General features: G+C 35.1%; 1 protein-coding gene across 1 annotated transcript in view; it reads right to left on the bottom strand.

The window, feature by feature from the left end:
- LOC131038330 (geranylgeranyl transferase type-2 subunit alpha 1) overlaps window positions 1-16,829 on the bottom strand; it is a 114,392-nt gene that overhangs the window by 76,879 nt on the left and 20,684 nt on the right. Inside the window, exons 5-6 of the mRNA XM_057970716.2 lie at window positions 3,999-4,787; window positions 3,603-3,789 (exon numbers count right to left, since the gene is read on the bottom strand). Coding sequence (XP_057826699.1) covers window positions 3,603-3,789; window positions 3,999-4,787 — 976 coding nt within the window. The remainder of the gene's footprint in view (window positions 1-3,602; window positions 3,790-3,998; window positions 4,788-16,829) is intronic.

Here is a 16,829-nt window from a genome sequence, read left to right as displayed (position 1 = left end):
AGTAAGTTGCATCATTTGAGATCATGAAGAGTTTTTGCTCAAGGTAGCTTCAAAGAAATTGCTAGTGGGTTCCAACAACAAGGTTGAGGTTCACGCTTTGCTCCTTGGTCTATAACTAGCAAATCTAAGTGGCATCAAATCACTACAAATTGACGGAGACTTCATGGTGATATTTCATGCTCTTCACAACAAAGGATCACAATGTTCAAGAATTGACAATATTCTCTGTGAAGCTTGGCCTTTATTGGATTCCCTAGATAGCTATACAACAATAACTGTTACATGGTGCGGTGGATTTTCTTGCCAACTATAAAATTTACATGGTAGAGAATTTCAAGGTTGATTCCTCCATGGACCAATGGGATGGCTTAGTTGATGCATGGGAGAACTACACCAATAACCAACACTTCGGAATTAAATTTGGAGAATATCACTCGATCCTCAAACAATCATTAATGCATATGAGGGATGCCATTAAAATTGGCACAACCTGTTATGATGTTGCACCCTATCATGGCACTACCATTTCTTGCTAATGCTTTGATTTACATGAGGCTCTTATTATATTCCAATGAATTTCATAATCTTTCTTCATTTGTATTCTCCATTCTGCCTATTTTCTCTGCAACTCCAAGCAAAAATAAGTCACAAATCATCCTTTTCACCTATGCATAGAGAAGTGAGAGGCTACATTTTGTGGACCTGTGATAGCAATCAGAATGAAAAATGTCATCATCCTTCAATCAACTTCTATCAAGAGTGCACCCCGTGAGGTAATTGGTACAGATTTCTTTAAGTCGGATGTTTAAAAAAAAGTTAATACTTAATAGTGGCCTATCATCTGTCTGTTTCCAATTTGTTGGATTTCCTACATAACAAGAGACTGGTTAAGGCCATCTTGGTGCACTATGTGAGAGCCAAACATCTGAATGGTTTGTTCAACTTTGGACAAGGCTCTGGCCATGACTATCCTCAGTTTGGTTAAGCCAGTCCCCATTTCAAGACTTGCATTTTGGGGCTCAGTTTTGATTGCCTCCTTTAAAAAATAGGAGACCAGATTCTTGGCCTTTTACAGCATGGTAAAAAAATTGAAGGAGAGCATGAAATAGGGGATGGTAGAAAAATTAACGAGCAGCCCATACAGGCAAGGCAATCAAATACCTAATGAGGATGATTGGTCTTCGGTTCACGAATGAGGATTCGAAAGCAAGAGAAAGCAAGGCAATGGGAGGTTCAAGCAATGCTTAAGACAGTCTAGTATGTAATATAATATTCAAGCATAGTTTATTATAGAATGTAACATTCAAGCAATATTTTATATAGTCTTCTGCCTATACAGACTAGCTTTCTCCATTGTCTATTATATGGAAAAATTGATCTATGTATTTATGCCCAAGAGTGGAAGGACTGTTGTTCTTATTCTCCATTTACTAGAAAGAGAGTGGAACGTAAGTCCACATTTATGCATCAAAAGAAGAAAACTTTAAAGAAAGTAAAATACTAAAATGCTTAAAATTGAAAAATTTAACATTTGGAAGTATTGAAATAAATGTCAATGAAAGCAAAGAGTGATTATATTGATATTTGATAACCATCATCATGATATAAAAACTTATTTTAAACCATAATCCCCTAGAGATGGTAAATAGAAACTAAGAAGCAAATGCCATCATTTTAAAAAACATGGTACAGGAGTTCTCAAAGATGACTATAATTTCAATCAATTGATCAAACTTCAATGGATGCATATGTCTTAAGATTATAATTGTTACTCTTCTTGCTATTATTTATTTGGTTTATGCCAAAAAATAGAAAACTACACATTTATTAGTGTATTTCTTTACTTCGTTTAGCTTTTGTCAACAACATATCAGCACTTTTTTTATATTAATGATCGTGTACAAAACAGAATACATTATGAGGAGCCCATGCTCTAACTAGTTTTCAGCTTTATCACCAAGAGAGCACAAAATCAAAAAATATGTCATGTGTCCAACTAAAGAGGAACCATAATATCTAACCAAAAACCTGTCCTAATCCCAAGACCCAAATATATTATTACTACATTCAGAAAAGTCACATTCATAGGTGCCTAAAGGACGCACAATATCTGGATCAGCAGTCACATCCCATCTGGTTTCCAGTAGGAAGTTTAGGAATCCATTATCAATTTAATATGACATCTAAGAAACCTTAATAGGAAGTTTCCTAATTTTCAAGGAATGTTTCTAGAGACATATAGAGATGCAATTAAAATCTATCTAAAGTCTCCAAATGTCTGGAGACATTCCCATATGAGTAACTGAAATGAAGTACATTTCAGGTATAGGAGACGAGTACCAAGGTTTAGGGTTTGAGTCTCCTAGTATGATCATCGTATAAGGCAATAGAACTTTGTATCTTTTAATTATTACCATGGACAACGATAATGGTAAAAGTAAAAACATCTATCCTCATTTCTAAATTTATCATCATCCTTGACTATGTGTAAAGGGAAACTAGGGGGTTTGTTGATGGAATTTGCATTCAGAGCAGAACTGTAAACAGTTGGAACTGTCTTCACCAATTGTGTTGTTGACACAATTGAAGTGTTGTCATCAAAAATAGAAGTGTCATCAACATCCTATCACTATGGGATTCTTCACTTTCGATACTCACAGGATCCAACTTCTTAATCAATGTTACCTTTCACTTTTGTCTTTTGCAAACAACTTGACTGCATCCTATGTATGCAAGCATATAGCACCTTCCCTTTCAAAAATGAATTGTCTTTTAATTTGTATCAATATCAGTTCATGGCTGGTAGAAAATATGCATCGTGGTTAATCAATCAATTTCTATTTGTAGATTGATTGATCATGGTTGTACAACCCTAGCACTATAGATTTTATCATTCAAACCACAGTTCACAAACTTGGACTTGAAGATTACAAAGCAAGCCAAATTTTCCAACTCAGCAAGTCAATAAAGAAAAAACATTTAATTTTTGCAAAAAACATAAATTTTATGGAAAATACAGCAAAACATTTTCAAAAGTTTTAAAAGGCAAAAAACAATGCTTATAAAGCCAAAAAACAACATTTTGGGGTGTTCAACATGGCTGAATAGGAATTTTAAAGGCTAAAAACTGCATCTTTACAGTGTTTTCTCTGCATTTTCTGTATGTTTCTGGCACGGCGAGTCAAGCTACCAGACATGCCAATTTTTCAGTGAGTACTTAGCACGTTTTTTTGAAAAACTCGAGATGGAGACTCAAGAAGTTAATGTGGAGACAGCTTATGGGCAGAAATCATTCACAACTGTTGTCATTTCACACTACTAAGATCAAAATAAACATAAATGTCAAATATCAACAAAAATGGTGTGTTGTTGATTTGGTGTATAGGATACATGGTCCTGAATCCACAAGATGCAACAAATGGATATGAGTTTAAAATTTGACAAATGTCCATATGATGAAGATGGAATTTTTATGGACATGATAAATCCCTGATTCCATGAGAAATTGAATTTCCACTCCGTTGAGGAGAAGCTTTATTTTAGCTCCAAAAGCTCGCACAGCTATAAGAAATTATGAATTTTGGAACGGGAAATCAATTTACCTGATCGAAGAGAATCAAGCTGGACTGGTCCTTGTAGTAGTTCGCATGTGAGGAATCAATATCAATTAACTCATTAAACAACTGCAAAACTTCATCTGTATTCATTCTTGTATTTCCTAATATTGAACCACTTGATAGTGTGTCCTGAGCCATCAACAACCTCGCAAGTGTAAGCTTTGCCCACTTACTGCAAACATATCACATAAACATATTAAAAAATGATTCAAAAAATAAAATAAAAAACTTAAGCAGAAGTTGTTTTTAAGAAAGAACAAATAAAGACGGTGAAATTGGAATAACATAGATTTCACCATGCTCAACTTCATCTAAATATCAAGAAATAAGAAAATTGGGACTTGAAACTACAATAGCAGAAAAGTAAGCAGAAAATCTTACGAATCCATCTCAATTTCAAGTAGCTCCCTGAACACCTTAATTTCGCTCTCCAATGTTTCATTATGCCATGATCTTTCGGGGCTATGAATATCCTGGCAAAATTGGGACAATGTGGGGAATTTATCCTGACCAATGTCCACAGGAGAAAAGATTTCACCTTCCCAAGCAAGTTCGACAGTCTCCAATTCCTGTAACATGTCATTTGCTGTCGCCAGTTGAACATCCAAACTAAAATTCAGTACCATAGGACTTGCAAGATTGCACCCATTTGAGGAGATTATTCCAAGAGAATCTACATTAACCTCAACAGTATAAGTTGTATTTGTATTGAAATCTGGTGGGAGTCTCAAAATTGCAACCCATGTTTTAGCTTCTAACCCATAGGCAGAAAGTGGTTTCCAGAGGACTTCACTTTCAGCTAGCAATGAATTTACTGTAATAGTAGAAGAGTTTACACCTTTTACTGGCTCGCTGAAATGAAGAACTAATGGAATGCCTTCTGAAAAAATAAACTGATCTGTACCAAAGGGATTATCAAAAGTTACATGTATATGTGACTGCTCTTGCAATTGTATAGCCAGATCTGAACCATTAGAAGGCCAAGTTGCCACTAATCTTGGACCATTTTGTGAAACTGTTTGGCCAAGAAGCCATAAATGATAAAACCATCCACTCTGATCATCTGAATCAGTAAACAGAGCTTGTTGAACAAGTTCATATTCCTCTGTTAACACCTGTTTGGAATTGATTTCTTCAAATTTGTTCTTAAGCAAGTTTGATAAGAGCACACTGCAAAAGTAGAGTTTAATCATGCCTTTGGTAACATAAAATTGAATCAAAAACTTTAAAAATAAATGCAAATGAATTTACAATAGAACCAGCCATTTCCCAACTTCTAGGCAGAAAAGTGACCTGGGTAACACAGGAATAAAGAAAAGGGAATTTATGAGGATTGAAATACCACATAAATCATTTCCACATTATATTTTACGGAAAAATTCTCAATGCCATTAACACCAGTCAAATTACAGAAAACTAAGAAGCAGCCAAACCAATAAACAATTCTGAATAGTCAATGTTCTTGCACATCTAGCACATAATCTGACCAACAAAATCAAAGGGAGAAAGTTATACATGCATGGAGATAGAAATTTATTTAGTCACTGAAAAACTGATATCTACATCTGCAGTCATTCCTTGCCTAACTGAATATTTTTTATATCTTCTTTTTACTTTGGGGGTTATGCTCTAAATGCCACTAGATCTACAATGGAACATGTTATTTTCTAGCTTCTTGGCTGAAATGCGACCTAGAGAACACAGAGGAAGAAGAATTACTAGATTACCATTTCAGATTCAGGTATGGGAATTTGGTACATGGATTCAGCCAAAAAAAAAATGGGATTAGGTTTGTCCATACAAAAAGCATATAAAAATCATAAATACATACATATTTGCACCATAAAAACAGGAATTAATGTGATGAACCCTTGCTGGTTCAACTCTTCAACCTGCTGTAATTTGTAGATCTTCTTTGTAATTTTTAATTATTAAGATGGTCTTTCAGAAATAGACAGAAGTTGCGGAAGAGGGTTTCTTTAATTTGCAACACATATTGAATAATACATGAATTTAATCAACTGAAACAATGAATTGGAGAATTTAGAAGCATACCCGTAGGTCCTTAGCCAATTTATTGAAAAGAAAGAATAAATCAGCAACTTACAAAGTTCTGATTTTTCTTCTGGAACAATTCAGATCTGCTCTTATTTAAATACTAGGACACCCAAACAGTGAAAGATGGTGCCAATAAATGAGCAAGCTGTGTGTTTGGGAAAAGAAGCCTCCAAACCACAGAAGAATCAACACCAAAAAAGTAAATAGGAAAAAACCTACAACAAATCTGCCTTGGGAGAAGCCAAATCTGCCCCAATTCAATTCAATTTGACTTCTGAATGAAGCCAACCAAGCTGCAACAATTCGATTGATCTTTCACAATCTCAAAGCTGCTGAATTCTTAAAAATGCACGCTCTCCAAAACTGGTCCAAACCCTAGCCGCCATAGCCAAGTGCTCAAGAGAAAATGTCAAATGCTCAATATCAAGAAAGAAGTTTTATTTCCATCTTGGCTGCCTAAATACCCAAAAGGTGCGATTTTTAGCAATTAGGGATTTAAAAATAATAACTTGCTTTGAGGGTTCCCAACTTAACCCTAAAAGCCATGCCTAGCTTAGGAGATAATAAATCTTCACTTAAATAAATTTAAGTGATGCACTTTATGATTTTATATTAATATTTCATTAAAATATTAATTGCTTGTGGAACCACTAAAAAATTCATCTCTCTCTCATTATTGCTTGGAAACTGAATCTGTCAGAAGCTAGGGACACAGTTCGCCATGCCAATGAAAATAGGACCATGTCTATTTTTAGCAATTTTTCCCTAAAAAATAGGAAATCCTCATAAAGTGTCAGAAACTGATGAAACGAAGACCAGAACTGAACTCAACACTGAACTAGAACAAATAGACAGACCACTCCTCAAGATACTGCATTACTGACCCCTTTATCCATACTCTGTTAGCCTACAAGGGTCCAAAAATAAGCTAACTCCTCAATCCCAAGTCCCTGACTAGGATGGGGACATTGCAATTAAGTTCAGAATACCACATAACATCATATCATAAACAAAACCACCATAAAAATTTAAATATGTTCCACCATTTAGAGGTCATTTTTGGGGACGGCTATATATATATGGGGAAATTTCAAATATTGATATGATAGCCTATGTTTATAAGTTTTGATATATTTGTGTACAAGTTGCCCCAATCATATACTAGTCATGGTATTCTCAAGGTTCTAGATATATGTTCCAGTATCTGTACAACTATAAATACAAATTACAGAATAAATGTACTTTGTCAGTTTATTTTTGTTCATATGCAGGAGTTATTAAAGAAATGATTGCTTCATGTTTACTATGATTTCTATTAATTTTTGTTTACTTTGTCATTTTGTTTTAGCACTGTGGAATGTAATATAGTTTGAGGATTTCTTACTATAAGCATATCCAGAGTTTTGTTAGATTGCTTTTCTGGCATTGTTATTGTTCTCAGCATTTCAATTATCATTATTGTAAATGTTGTCATGCATAAAATCTATCAGTTTCTAGTCTAGGTCTCCTATGCATTTTAAATTATTATTGCAGAGTACGGTTCAGCAAAATAATGAGTGATCTAGTATATAATTATGTTTTTCATTGTATTACGTAAGTAGTATGATCTGGTACCACAATTGAAAACTGAGTAACAAAGATGCACTTTTTTTGTATGCAGTTTGGAGCAATTCATTTGCCCCCAAAAGGTCAGCCTTTGTGTTGTCCAATGAGTGAGATCTAATGTTATATTGCATCAAGTTATGGATGCTAATTTTGCAGCTGACAACTGCATCAAGTTGTTTAGGATGCATGAAAATTTAGTGGTGAAAATTATTCCCATTCTACCAAGTCTAAATTTTTTTTTGTTTGTCATCATCTTTTGTTTGACACATCTCTGTTCTTTAAGCTTGTCTATTTTCTTTTATATTTGGTAGGACGTCTTTGGCATTTTGTATCTTTTATTAACTTCACTCTTATGTTTATGTTAATTAGACTTTTTTGCCATATTACAAGATTCCAAAATGCATCTTTGGATGCCTTTTTTAATTTATTCACATTTGTGTAGATTCCTGCCCCAAGACTCCAAAGTTATTCTTGATCAACAAATTTGTATTTTGTTGGACTGTTGATCAGGAAAGCTTGATGTCCATGAGCAAGGAATTGTTTTTCCTGTTATTGCATTTACTACAGTGAATATACAATTTCCCAAATAGCTTATTTTTATATAAAATTTAAAAAAGTTTTTTCTACAGTTGCGTGTTTTTTTTTTGAGCACTAGAAAAAAGGGGACGGCCAGCCATCCCCACTCTATCCCCAAGCCATCCCCCCATTTCAGAAACATCCCAGATATTTTGGCAAGTTTTGGGGATGGCTAGAAAACATCCCCAAGATGTCCCCGGTGAGGGGACATGGGCAAAAAACCTTGGGGACACGTCCTTGTGTACCCCTGCAATATAATAATTGTACTTCAATGCCAATTTGTCAAAAACTTGAATGTCATGATGGATATTCATTGTTCATGTAAATGTAAAATAAACTGTTATTGTTTCTGTGCAATCAGATTTGCTGTAGCTTCAAAATCTGGTATGTTAGGGTCAGATCGAAGAAATGAAAATCAATTATGTCTCTTATCGATTTGCCTCTGTAGGTACTAAGGCAAATGTATATATAGGTCACCGATCTCTGTCCATTTTGTTATTCAATTCGAACACTAAGTTCAAAAGGGAGGATGGCGTATATATGCGATTGTCTTCATGGAATCGTGCCCCCACAGGGGGTCACGATCCTATGTGGAACCACGTGGTTCCACATAGGGTCGTGACCCCTGTGTGCAGCCACGATCCTCTACACCGGCGTTCATTACTTTAACCAAACTAAATATTTGCAAAACTAATTTGTAGTTAACACTAACTAAATTCCGATCTTAATTAAATCATAGATAACAGAATTTAGTATTTTGTGCACTGATACAATTAGAGAAACAGATTTAGTTTTCTGTGTTACGACTGAGACTATAATTTAACACTCCCTCTTAGTCTTAGGAGTATAGGCCTAAAACTTTAATTGAGCTCATCACTAATCTCATGAGAATCACATCACCTAGGTGTGAAGTATCAACGTGTGATACTAAGGATCTACTCACTTTGATATCCAAGTTTAAGTATCAGCCTATGATACTAAGAATATACTCACTTTGATATCCCTGTTATAGTATGTGCACCGACATTAATCCGCTTACATAATGTCTACTATAACTTATCATATTACTGATATTCAAATTGTCTAAATTTCAGTTTATATGATCTTCCAAACATTTATAAGATCGTCACCTTACAGTGTTTAAATACAGGTGTTCATTAACTAAAGAATCGTCATCCTTTAGAAATGTACACAAGGAAAGGTTACATACTTCATATACTTAATTATATGACCAAGAAGTTTACATAATTTTAAACATCTTTATATGTATCAATTACATTTTAACCATACCAAGATACCTCCTGAAGTGATCAATTTTCACTCTTGCTAGGGGTTTAGTGAGAATGCTAGCTATTTGATCTCCTGTATTGACATTTTCCAATCTTATTACCTTTCTCTCTATCATATCTCTCACATAGTGATATGGGATCTCAATGTGCTTGGATCTATCATGGAAAATTGGATTCACTGAAAGTTTAATGCAGCTCTGATTGTCACAATGAATGATTGTAGGCTTCAGACTTTCACCAAACAGTCCTACTATCAGTTTCCTCAACCATACGGCTTCCTTAGCTGCCATGGATGCAGCTATATATTCAGCTTTTGTGGAGCTCTGAGCTACGGATGATTGTTTTTTGCTGATCCAAGATACCATAGTTGATCCTAAGCTGAAACAACATCATGAAGTGCTCTTCCTGTCTATCACGCTTCCAGCGCAGTCTGAATCAAAGTATCCATGTGAGTTCAATGCAGTGTGTTCATAATGAAGTCCATAGTCCAAGGTACCTTGTAGATATCTCAATATATGCTTTATTGCAACCAAATGTATTTCTTTGGGTTCAACCATGTGTTGACTGAGTGCATTTACTGCATAACATATATCAGGTCTGGTATTGACTAGGTACATTAGTGATCCAATAATCTGTCTGTATAATGTTGGATCTGCAAATTTGGAATCTGCTATAGCTTCTTTTAGTTTATGAAAGTTTGTTTCCATAGGAGATGACATTGGCTTGCAATTCATCATTCCAAATCTCTTCAGAATATCAATGGTGTATTTACCTTGATTTAGATAAATACCATCTGATCTTTGCCATACTTCTAATCCAAGGAAATAATGGAGTAGACCTAAATCCTTCATCTCAAATTCTGAAGCTAGTTCCTGTTTGCATTTTGCAATGAGATGATCTTCGCCTGTAATTAATAAGTCATCTACATATAATATCAGTATCAACATTTCACCTTTGATTGTTTTGAAATACAAATTTGGATCAGCAATGTTCTTAGTGAAACCTATCCCTAATAAGTAACTGTCAATTCTTTCATACCATGCTCTGGGAGCATGTTTTAACCCATATAGTGCTTTCTCTAACTTGCATACATGTGTTTTTGCATTATTTACCTCAAATCCCTCAGGTTGCTCTAGATATACTTCTTCAATTGTTCCATTCAAAAATGCAGTTTTTACGTCCATTTGATGAACTTTCCATCCTTTAGATGCTGCTATAGCCAGGATTGTTCTGACAGAAGTGTATCGTGCAACAGGTGCAAATGTTTCTTCATAGTCGATTCCTTCCTTCTGTGAGAAGCCTCGAGCAACAAATCTTGCCTTATGTTTTTCTATACTGCCATCAGCAACATGCTTGATTTTAAAGAACCATTTAGAAGATACAACTGATTTTCCTTTAGGTCTAGGCACAATTTTCCATACATCATTCTTTAAGATAGATTGATATTCCTCTATCATGGCATCCTTCCATACTTGTTGTTTAAGAGCCTCTCCGGCACTTGAGGGTTCAGCATTTATGAGATCTGTCATTAGAGTAACATAGCTAGAAAAGTTTGAAGGTCTTTTGCTTTCTCTAATTGTTCCTCTAGGTGTTGCATAGGATTCTGCTTCCTATACTGTTTTGGTGGCCCATAGTGATATTTTCCTGGGATTCTCTGCTGTAGTGTTCTCATGTTCCAAGGTGTTTTCCTCAGGATGCTCCCTCTGAGTTTCAGAAAGAGAATCTTCTTCCAAATTCATGGAATTAGTTGGGATCTCAGGTGTGATGGAACTCTTTGTTTTGTTAATGGCTACATCTTCTTCAAATATGACATCTCTACTTAATTCTATTTGTCTTTGTCCAGGGATGAATATTCGGTAGGCTTTAGATGTTTCACTATATCCTACAAAAATCCCTTTCTACCCAGTAGGTTCTAGTTTAGTTCTTTTCTCCTTAGGTACATGAATATAAACAGGACATCTAAATATTTTGAGATGGCTAATATCAGATTTAATTCCAGTAAAGACTTCTTCAGGAGTTTTGTCACCAATATGAGAGTGGGGACATCTGTTTTGAATGTATACAGCAGTATTAGTGGCTTCTCCCCAAAGTGCAGTTTCTAGGTTTTGATCCAACAACATAGCCCTTGCCGCTTCTACTATTGTTCTATTCTTTCTTTCAGCAACCCCGTTTTGTTGAGGATTGTAGGGTACAGTGAACTCCCTCTTAATCCCAGCATCTTTACAAAACTCTTTAAATACATCTGATGTGTATTCCCTACCATTGTCAGTCCTTAGAGTTTTGATTTTCCTACCAGAGTGATTTTCTGTAATAGATTTGAACTCTTTAAATTTCCTAAGAATATCTTCAGATTCCTTACTTTTAAGAAAATAAATCCAAGTTTTCTTGGAGAAATCGTCTACAAAGATTACATAGTATAAAGTGTTTCCTAGTGATGGTTCAGACATAGGCCCACATAAGTCAAAGTGAACTAGTTCTAGTACTCCTTGAGTTTTTCTAGAGCTGCAGGGAAAAGAGCTTTTAGTGTTTTTCCCTAGTGCACATCCTTTACAAACATCTGAATGAATTAGCTTTAGTTTAGGTAGTCCTGTGACTAATTTCTACATAGAGGGTAGAGCACGAAAGTGTAAGTGCCCTAGTCTTCTATGCCAAATTTTTGTTTGATCTGTGACTTCATGAAGTAAGGTTTGATTTGGCTCATTACACAATTCATATAGGTGTCCTTGTCTGTAACCAATCACTTGTGCTCTTTTGAAGGTGGATGTTTTTGGCCATGCCATTACTTTTTCATCTATGAATGAGACTTTGTATCCATCATCCTCAAGTGCAGAGATAGAGACTAGGTTCCTTTTGATACCTGGTACAAATAGTACTCCGGTGAGTTGAATTGAGATTCCAAACTTTAGTCTGATTGTGCATGTCCCGACACCTTTTACTGGATGTGCAGAGTCATCCCCTATTGTCACCTCTTCATTTGATCCCTCTTCCATTGAGTCTAATAATTCTCTGAATCCGGTGACATGTCTTGACGATCCACTGTCTATCACCCAAGTATTAGACTTGTTTGAAGCTTGACTTGATAGTGCTGAATATAATACAAACTTCTCAGATTCAAGTTTTGTGTTCCTCTCTACTATGGCAAATGATGCCTGCTGTTTTAATTTGTCAAGACAATTAAATGACATATGTCCGTACTGATCACATCTGTGACATTGGATTTTTGACATGTCTTTCTTATGAAAACTTTTCCCATGGTGGGATTTTCTTTTCTTGAAGTTTCTCTTCTTGCCTTTCTTACAGGAGTCGGTATTCAGAATGTGGAGGTCCTCATCTTTGGTTTTGTAATTTCCCCCTTTCATTTGCCTTGATTCTTCAAGGAGACAGGCATCCCTTAGTCGATCAAATTCTGTGAATTTATCCCTTGTATTTATGCCTTGTTTGAATGATTCCCAGGATTCAGGTAATCCATCTAGGGTAATCATTGATAGTTCTTGCTTCTCGACATGATAATCAAGTTTTTGCAGTTGATCTCTGAGTGAACCTATCCTCATGAAGTATGAGTTTATTGATTCACCTTTATTTATACTTATGTGGTTCAACTATCTTTTTAGAGCTAGGGTTTTGCTCGGATTGTTTATCTCATATGTCCTTTCAAGGGTTTTGTACATTTCATATGCGTTGTCATATTTTAATATAAGTGGTATAATGTGATCCCTTACTGCATCTATCATGATTTTTACAGCTTTATCATTTCCTTCATTCCATACAGTTTTCTCATGTTCGTCTTCAAGTTCAGGCTTGTCTTCTTTTATGAATTTGATTACTTTGTTCTCTTTTAATACTATCATAATTCTGACTTTCCAAGCCACAAAATTTGCTGCTCCTTAGAGTCTGTCCTCGAATTTGATTGTGTTCGCCATTTTAGAAATCTTCGATTTTAATTTGTAAACTTCGCTTTTAGTCTATTCGGATCTTTAAATAGTTAGGCTCCAATACCATGTAAATGTAAAATAGACTGTTATTGTTTCTGTGCAATCAGATTTGCTGTAGCTTCAAAATCTGGTATGTTAGGGTCAGATCGAAGAAATGAAAATCGATTGTCTCTTAACAATTTGCCTCTGTAGGTACAAAGGCAAATGTATATATAGGTCACCGATCTTTGTCTGTTTTGTTATTCAATTCGAACGCTAAATTCAATAGGGAGGATGGCGTATATATGCGATTGTCTTCGTGGAATCATGCCCCCACAGGGGGTCGCGATCCTATGTGGAACCACGTGGTTCCACATAGGGTCGTGACCCCTGTGTGGAGCCACGATCCTCTACACCGGTGTTCATTACTTTAACCAAACTAAATGTTTGCAAAACTAATTTGTTAGTTAACACTAACTAAATTCCAATCTTAATTAAATCGTAAATAACAGAATTAGTATTCTGTGCGCTGATACAATTAGAGAAACAGATTTAGTTTTCTGAGTGTTACGACTGAGACTATAATTTAACAGTTCAATATTGAAATAGTAAATCAGCATTGGCATGGGTAACGAAATTTCACCATTACAACATTAACTAACTTTCTTAAAAAGTAAGTTGAAAGCATCACTTTCTTTAAAAAATTAATGGCCTTGTGCATCTGGTGGTTCAAGACAAAGAAATTAATAAAACACTTTTTTCTCCTATAAGTTTACCCAGGTAGTATCCTGATTCATCCGGAACAAATCCAAACCCATTTTAGAGAACCCTGGGTTATCCCATAGGCAAATTGACCTGGAATCCACTCTGGTTTCAGACCAGACCCCCAAGCAAATGAACCGGCAACATAGAAATATTACACAATGCGTTTTCCAGATTATATTTTATAATAAAACTCCTGAAGCTATCAGACAAAAATGAATCAAAATACAGAAAGCCAAGGAACAGAAAAACAGAAGCAATTCTGTATGGTCAATGTTCGTATCACACTTAGCACATTATAGACCAGTAAATCAAAGGAGAAAGATATTAATGCATGTAGAATAAAATTTATTTAGTTCCTGGAAAACCATTATCTACATTCATAGCCAATCCTCCCCTAACTCAACATTGTTTGTATCTCATTTCTACTTTTGGGAGTATGCCCCACAATTGTCTGTTAAGTTTGTCTCTTTTTATAAATTGCATTTCTTTGGGCATGAATGTCTTAGTAAAAACTACCTTATCCCTTGACAGCTCCAATTTCCATTAACCCAGCAAAGTAACATATGAACAAAAGTTGCTGTAAGGGATTATCATCAGACCACTTAATTTCCCCATGTACGCTTCTAAACACCTACATGAACTTCTAATATGGGTGTTTTTTTATTTCAAATGTCATGAGAGCATTACGAAATACACTTTCAAATTTTCCTGATCTGTAATTATTCTAATGTTTTGGCTCAGTCAAGTAAAGAACTTGGAACCTTCTAGCTGAAATCAACATAAGCAATGTAATCAATTGTATTTAGCTTAGGAACATCAAGAATCCACAGGAAGATACATAAAACCTTGTGAATAGTACTGTGATGAGTTTTTAGCACCAATTCACTAATCTAAAGGATTGAAAAGTACATGGAGGGACATATGTGATGGTTCATTTCCTCTGTCAAATTTGATTGGTTCATCACTCAACTGTCCAAATACCTCAAGAGAGTAGATGGCATATTTTGACCTTTTAGTTACAATCTCACATTAATTGCACAACTTATCAAATAAGCTATCAAACTGAGAGATCAGAAGGCAATCCAAATAGATGTTCTCAGCAATTTTGTGACTGGGAGAGTTACAAGACATAATTGGGAAGAGACAAGCAATCCCATGCTGCATTTTTCTCATAATGGGTTTCCTCAGAATAAATATTGCATTGTAAGTATTTTCTCGTGTGAGTACAATTGAAGAAAACATTTATTTTCATCTTCTTGTTATGAATTGTCAAGAAACGTATGTACTCTAGATATGTAAATCTAATTCTTGTGGGAAATGTCTATGCACTCATACATTCCATTTCAGCATGACTGGATGTGTGGGTGGGAGGAGGTTTGGAGCTCTATATTATATGTAGGAAAGCCTTCTTCATCTTCCACTGGAGCATCTCCAAACACTTCCTTATGGTTGAATGCTGACTCTTCAGATTGGTTGCATAGATCACCTTTGTTCCCTTGTTTTATTTTGTTATGTTTTTTGTGTTTGTCTTTTATATTCTTTATTATTACTCATTACTGAGGTTTGGATTTCATGTCCACTATTGCACATTTTGTCTGGTTGGTTATGTGTTTTGATTCATTTTCCTTTGGCTCTTGTGTTTCTTTGATTCCTGATAAAAGCATCTTGGGCAAAATAAAGTGCATATGTTGATAAAACTTAGAATTTATGATTTCTAACTTCTAAGTGAATGGAAGGGAATGCAGATGAGGATCAGCACAAAGCAAAGAATGAGGGGTGAAGTAAAAGCAATGACATTAAGGGAAGCAAATATAATCTCTCAAAGCGGGATACTGAAAATTATTTTGCTGAGGATTCAGCTCTGAAAAACACTAGTCAGACATTTCATGAGGTGCTATGTGCATAAGACGTTACAACAGTTTCTAAAGGGGCAAGGTTCAGACTTCGGCAAGGAATTGGACAAGGAATGTTAGGAGGGAAAGAGAGTGTGAAATCAAAAAATCAATCTAACAAGTACACTCCTTTTCCTAAGAACACTAATAAATTAATTATCATACATGGAGGAAAATGTAGGTTAAAAAGTGATTCTATTATTTCTTTGTCTAGATCAAGATTCCCTTCCATCTACCAAGTTTAATGATGTTTGGCTTGGTTCCATATGCAGGAAAAGGGGGAGTTTATATTCCTTTTTAAGAATACTTCAACAAGTCCTTTTTTTCCTTAAGATTCGAGTGTGCGAAGATATTAATTAATAAGCATTTTTTGAAAAAAGATTAATCAGCTTTTATGGTTGTTCCTAGGACCCTGATGTGAATGTTACTATATGATGAATCTAAAAGATGGATGGAAATTAGGAGTGTTCCTCCACAACTATGGTATTTGCTACCTCAGGCTTTCAAACCCATGGGTGCAGTTTTGAAAGTTGAAAAAACTAGAACAACTTTTCTACATCTTAATGTTAAATTTTTTATTTCATTACAGGTAGCTGAATCTCTTCTTGAATCTCTGTTTTCATTTACAAGAAAGGGTTTTAGCTATGAGTGAGTTGGAATAAGGGCCTTAAACACCTGCTTCTTTTGCAAAAAAGATGGCAATGTGAGAAAAAATATCTATTCAAGAATACACCCACACCTATTTTATGTCTTTCAGGTCAACTAGTTACGACCAATGTTATCTATACCTAATTATATCAATAAGATGAAGAATTTCCAGTATCCTGCTTGAGACATCCTCACCTATAGCACTTGCAATTACTTACCATACTGGTATATCCCTCATACTTTATCACTTAATAATATGTGGATATTTTAGACATGGGAAGTTATCGAAATCAGATCAATCCCTTTCATAAACACAAGGGTTTACAATCGTTCCAAAAACCTTTACTAGGCTAATATGTAGTAACTTACACTTATACAACTCAAGGATACAAAAAATACAATTTGGTTTAATCCACTAGGATTTTGCACTTCAACTAACACCTTTAGCTTACTATCTGATCCAATTCT

The sequence above is a fragment of the Cryptomeria japonica genome, chromosome 9 (assembly GCF_030272615.1).
Source record: "Cryptomeria japonica chromosome 9, Sugi_1.0, whole genome shotgun sequence".
In the NCBI taxonomy this organism is placed as follows: domain Eukaryota; kingdom Viridiplantae; phylum Streptophyta; class Pinopsida; order Cupressales; family Cupressaceae; genus Cryptomeria; species Cryptomeria japonica.
Note: the sequence above shows the minus strand (reverse complement) of the source record. Positions and strands in the feature narration are given on the sequence as shown.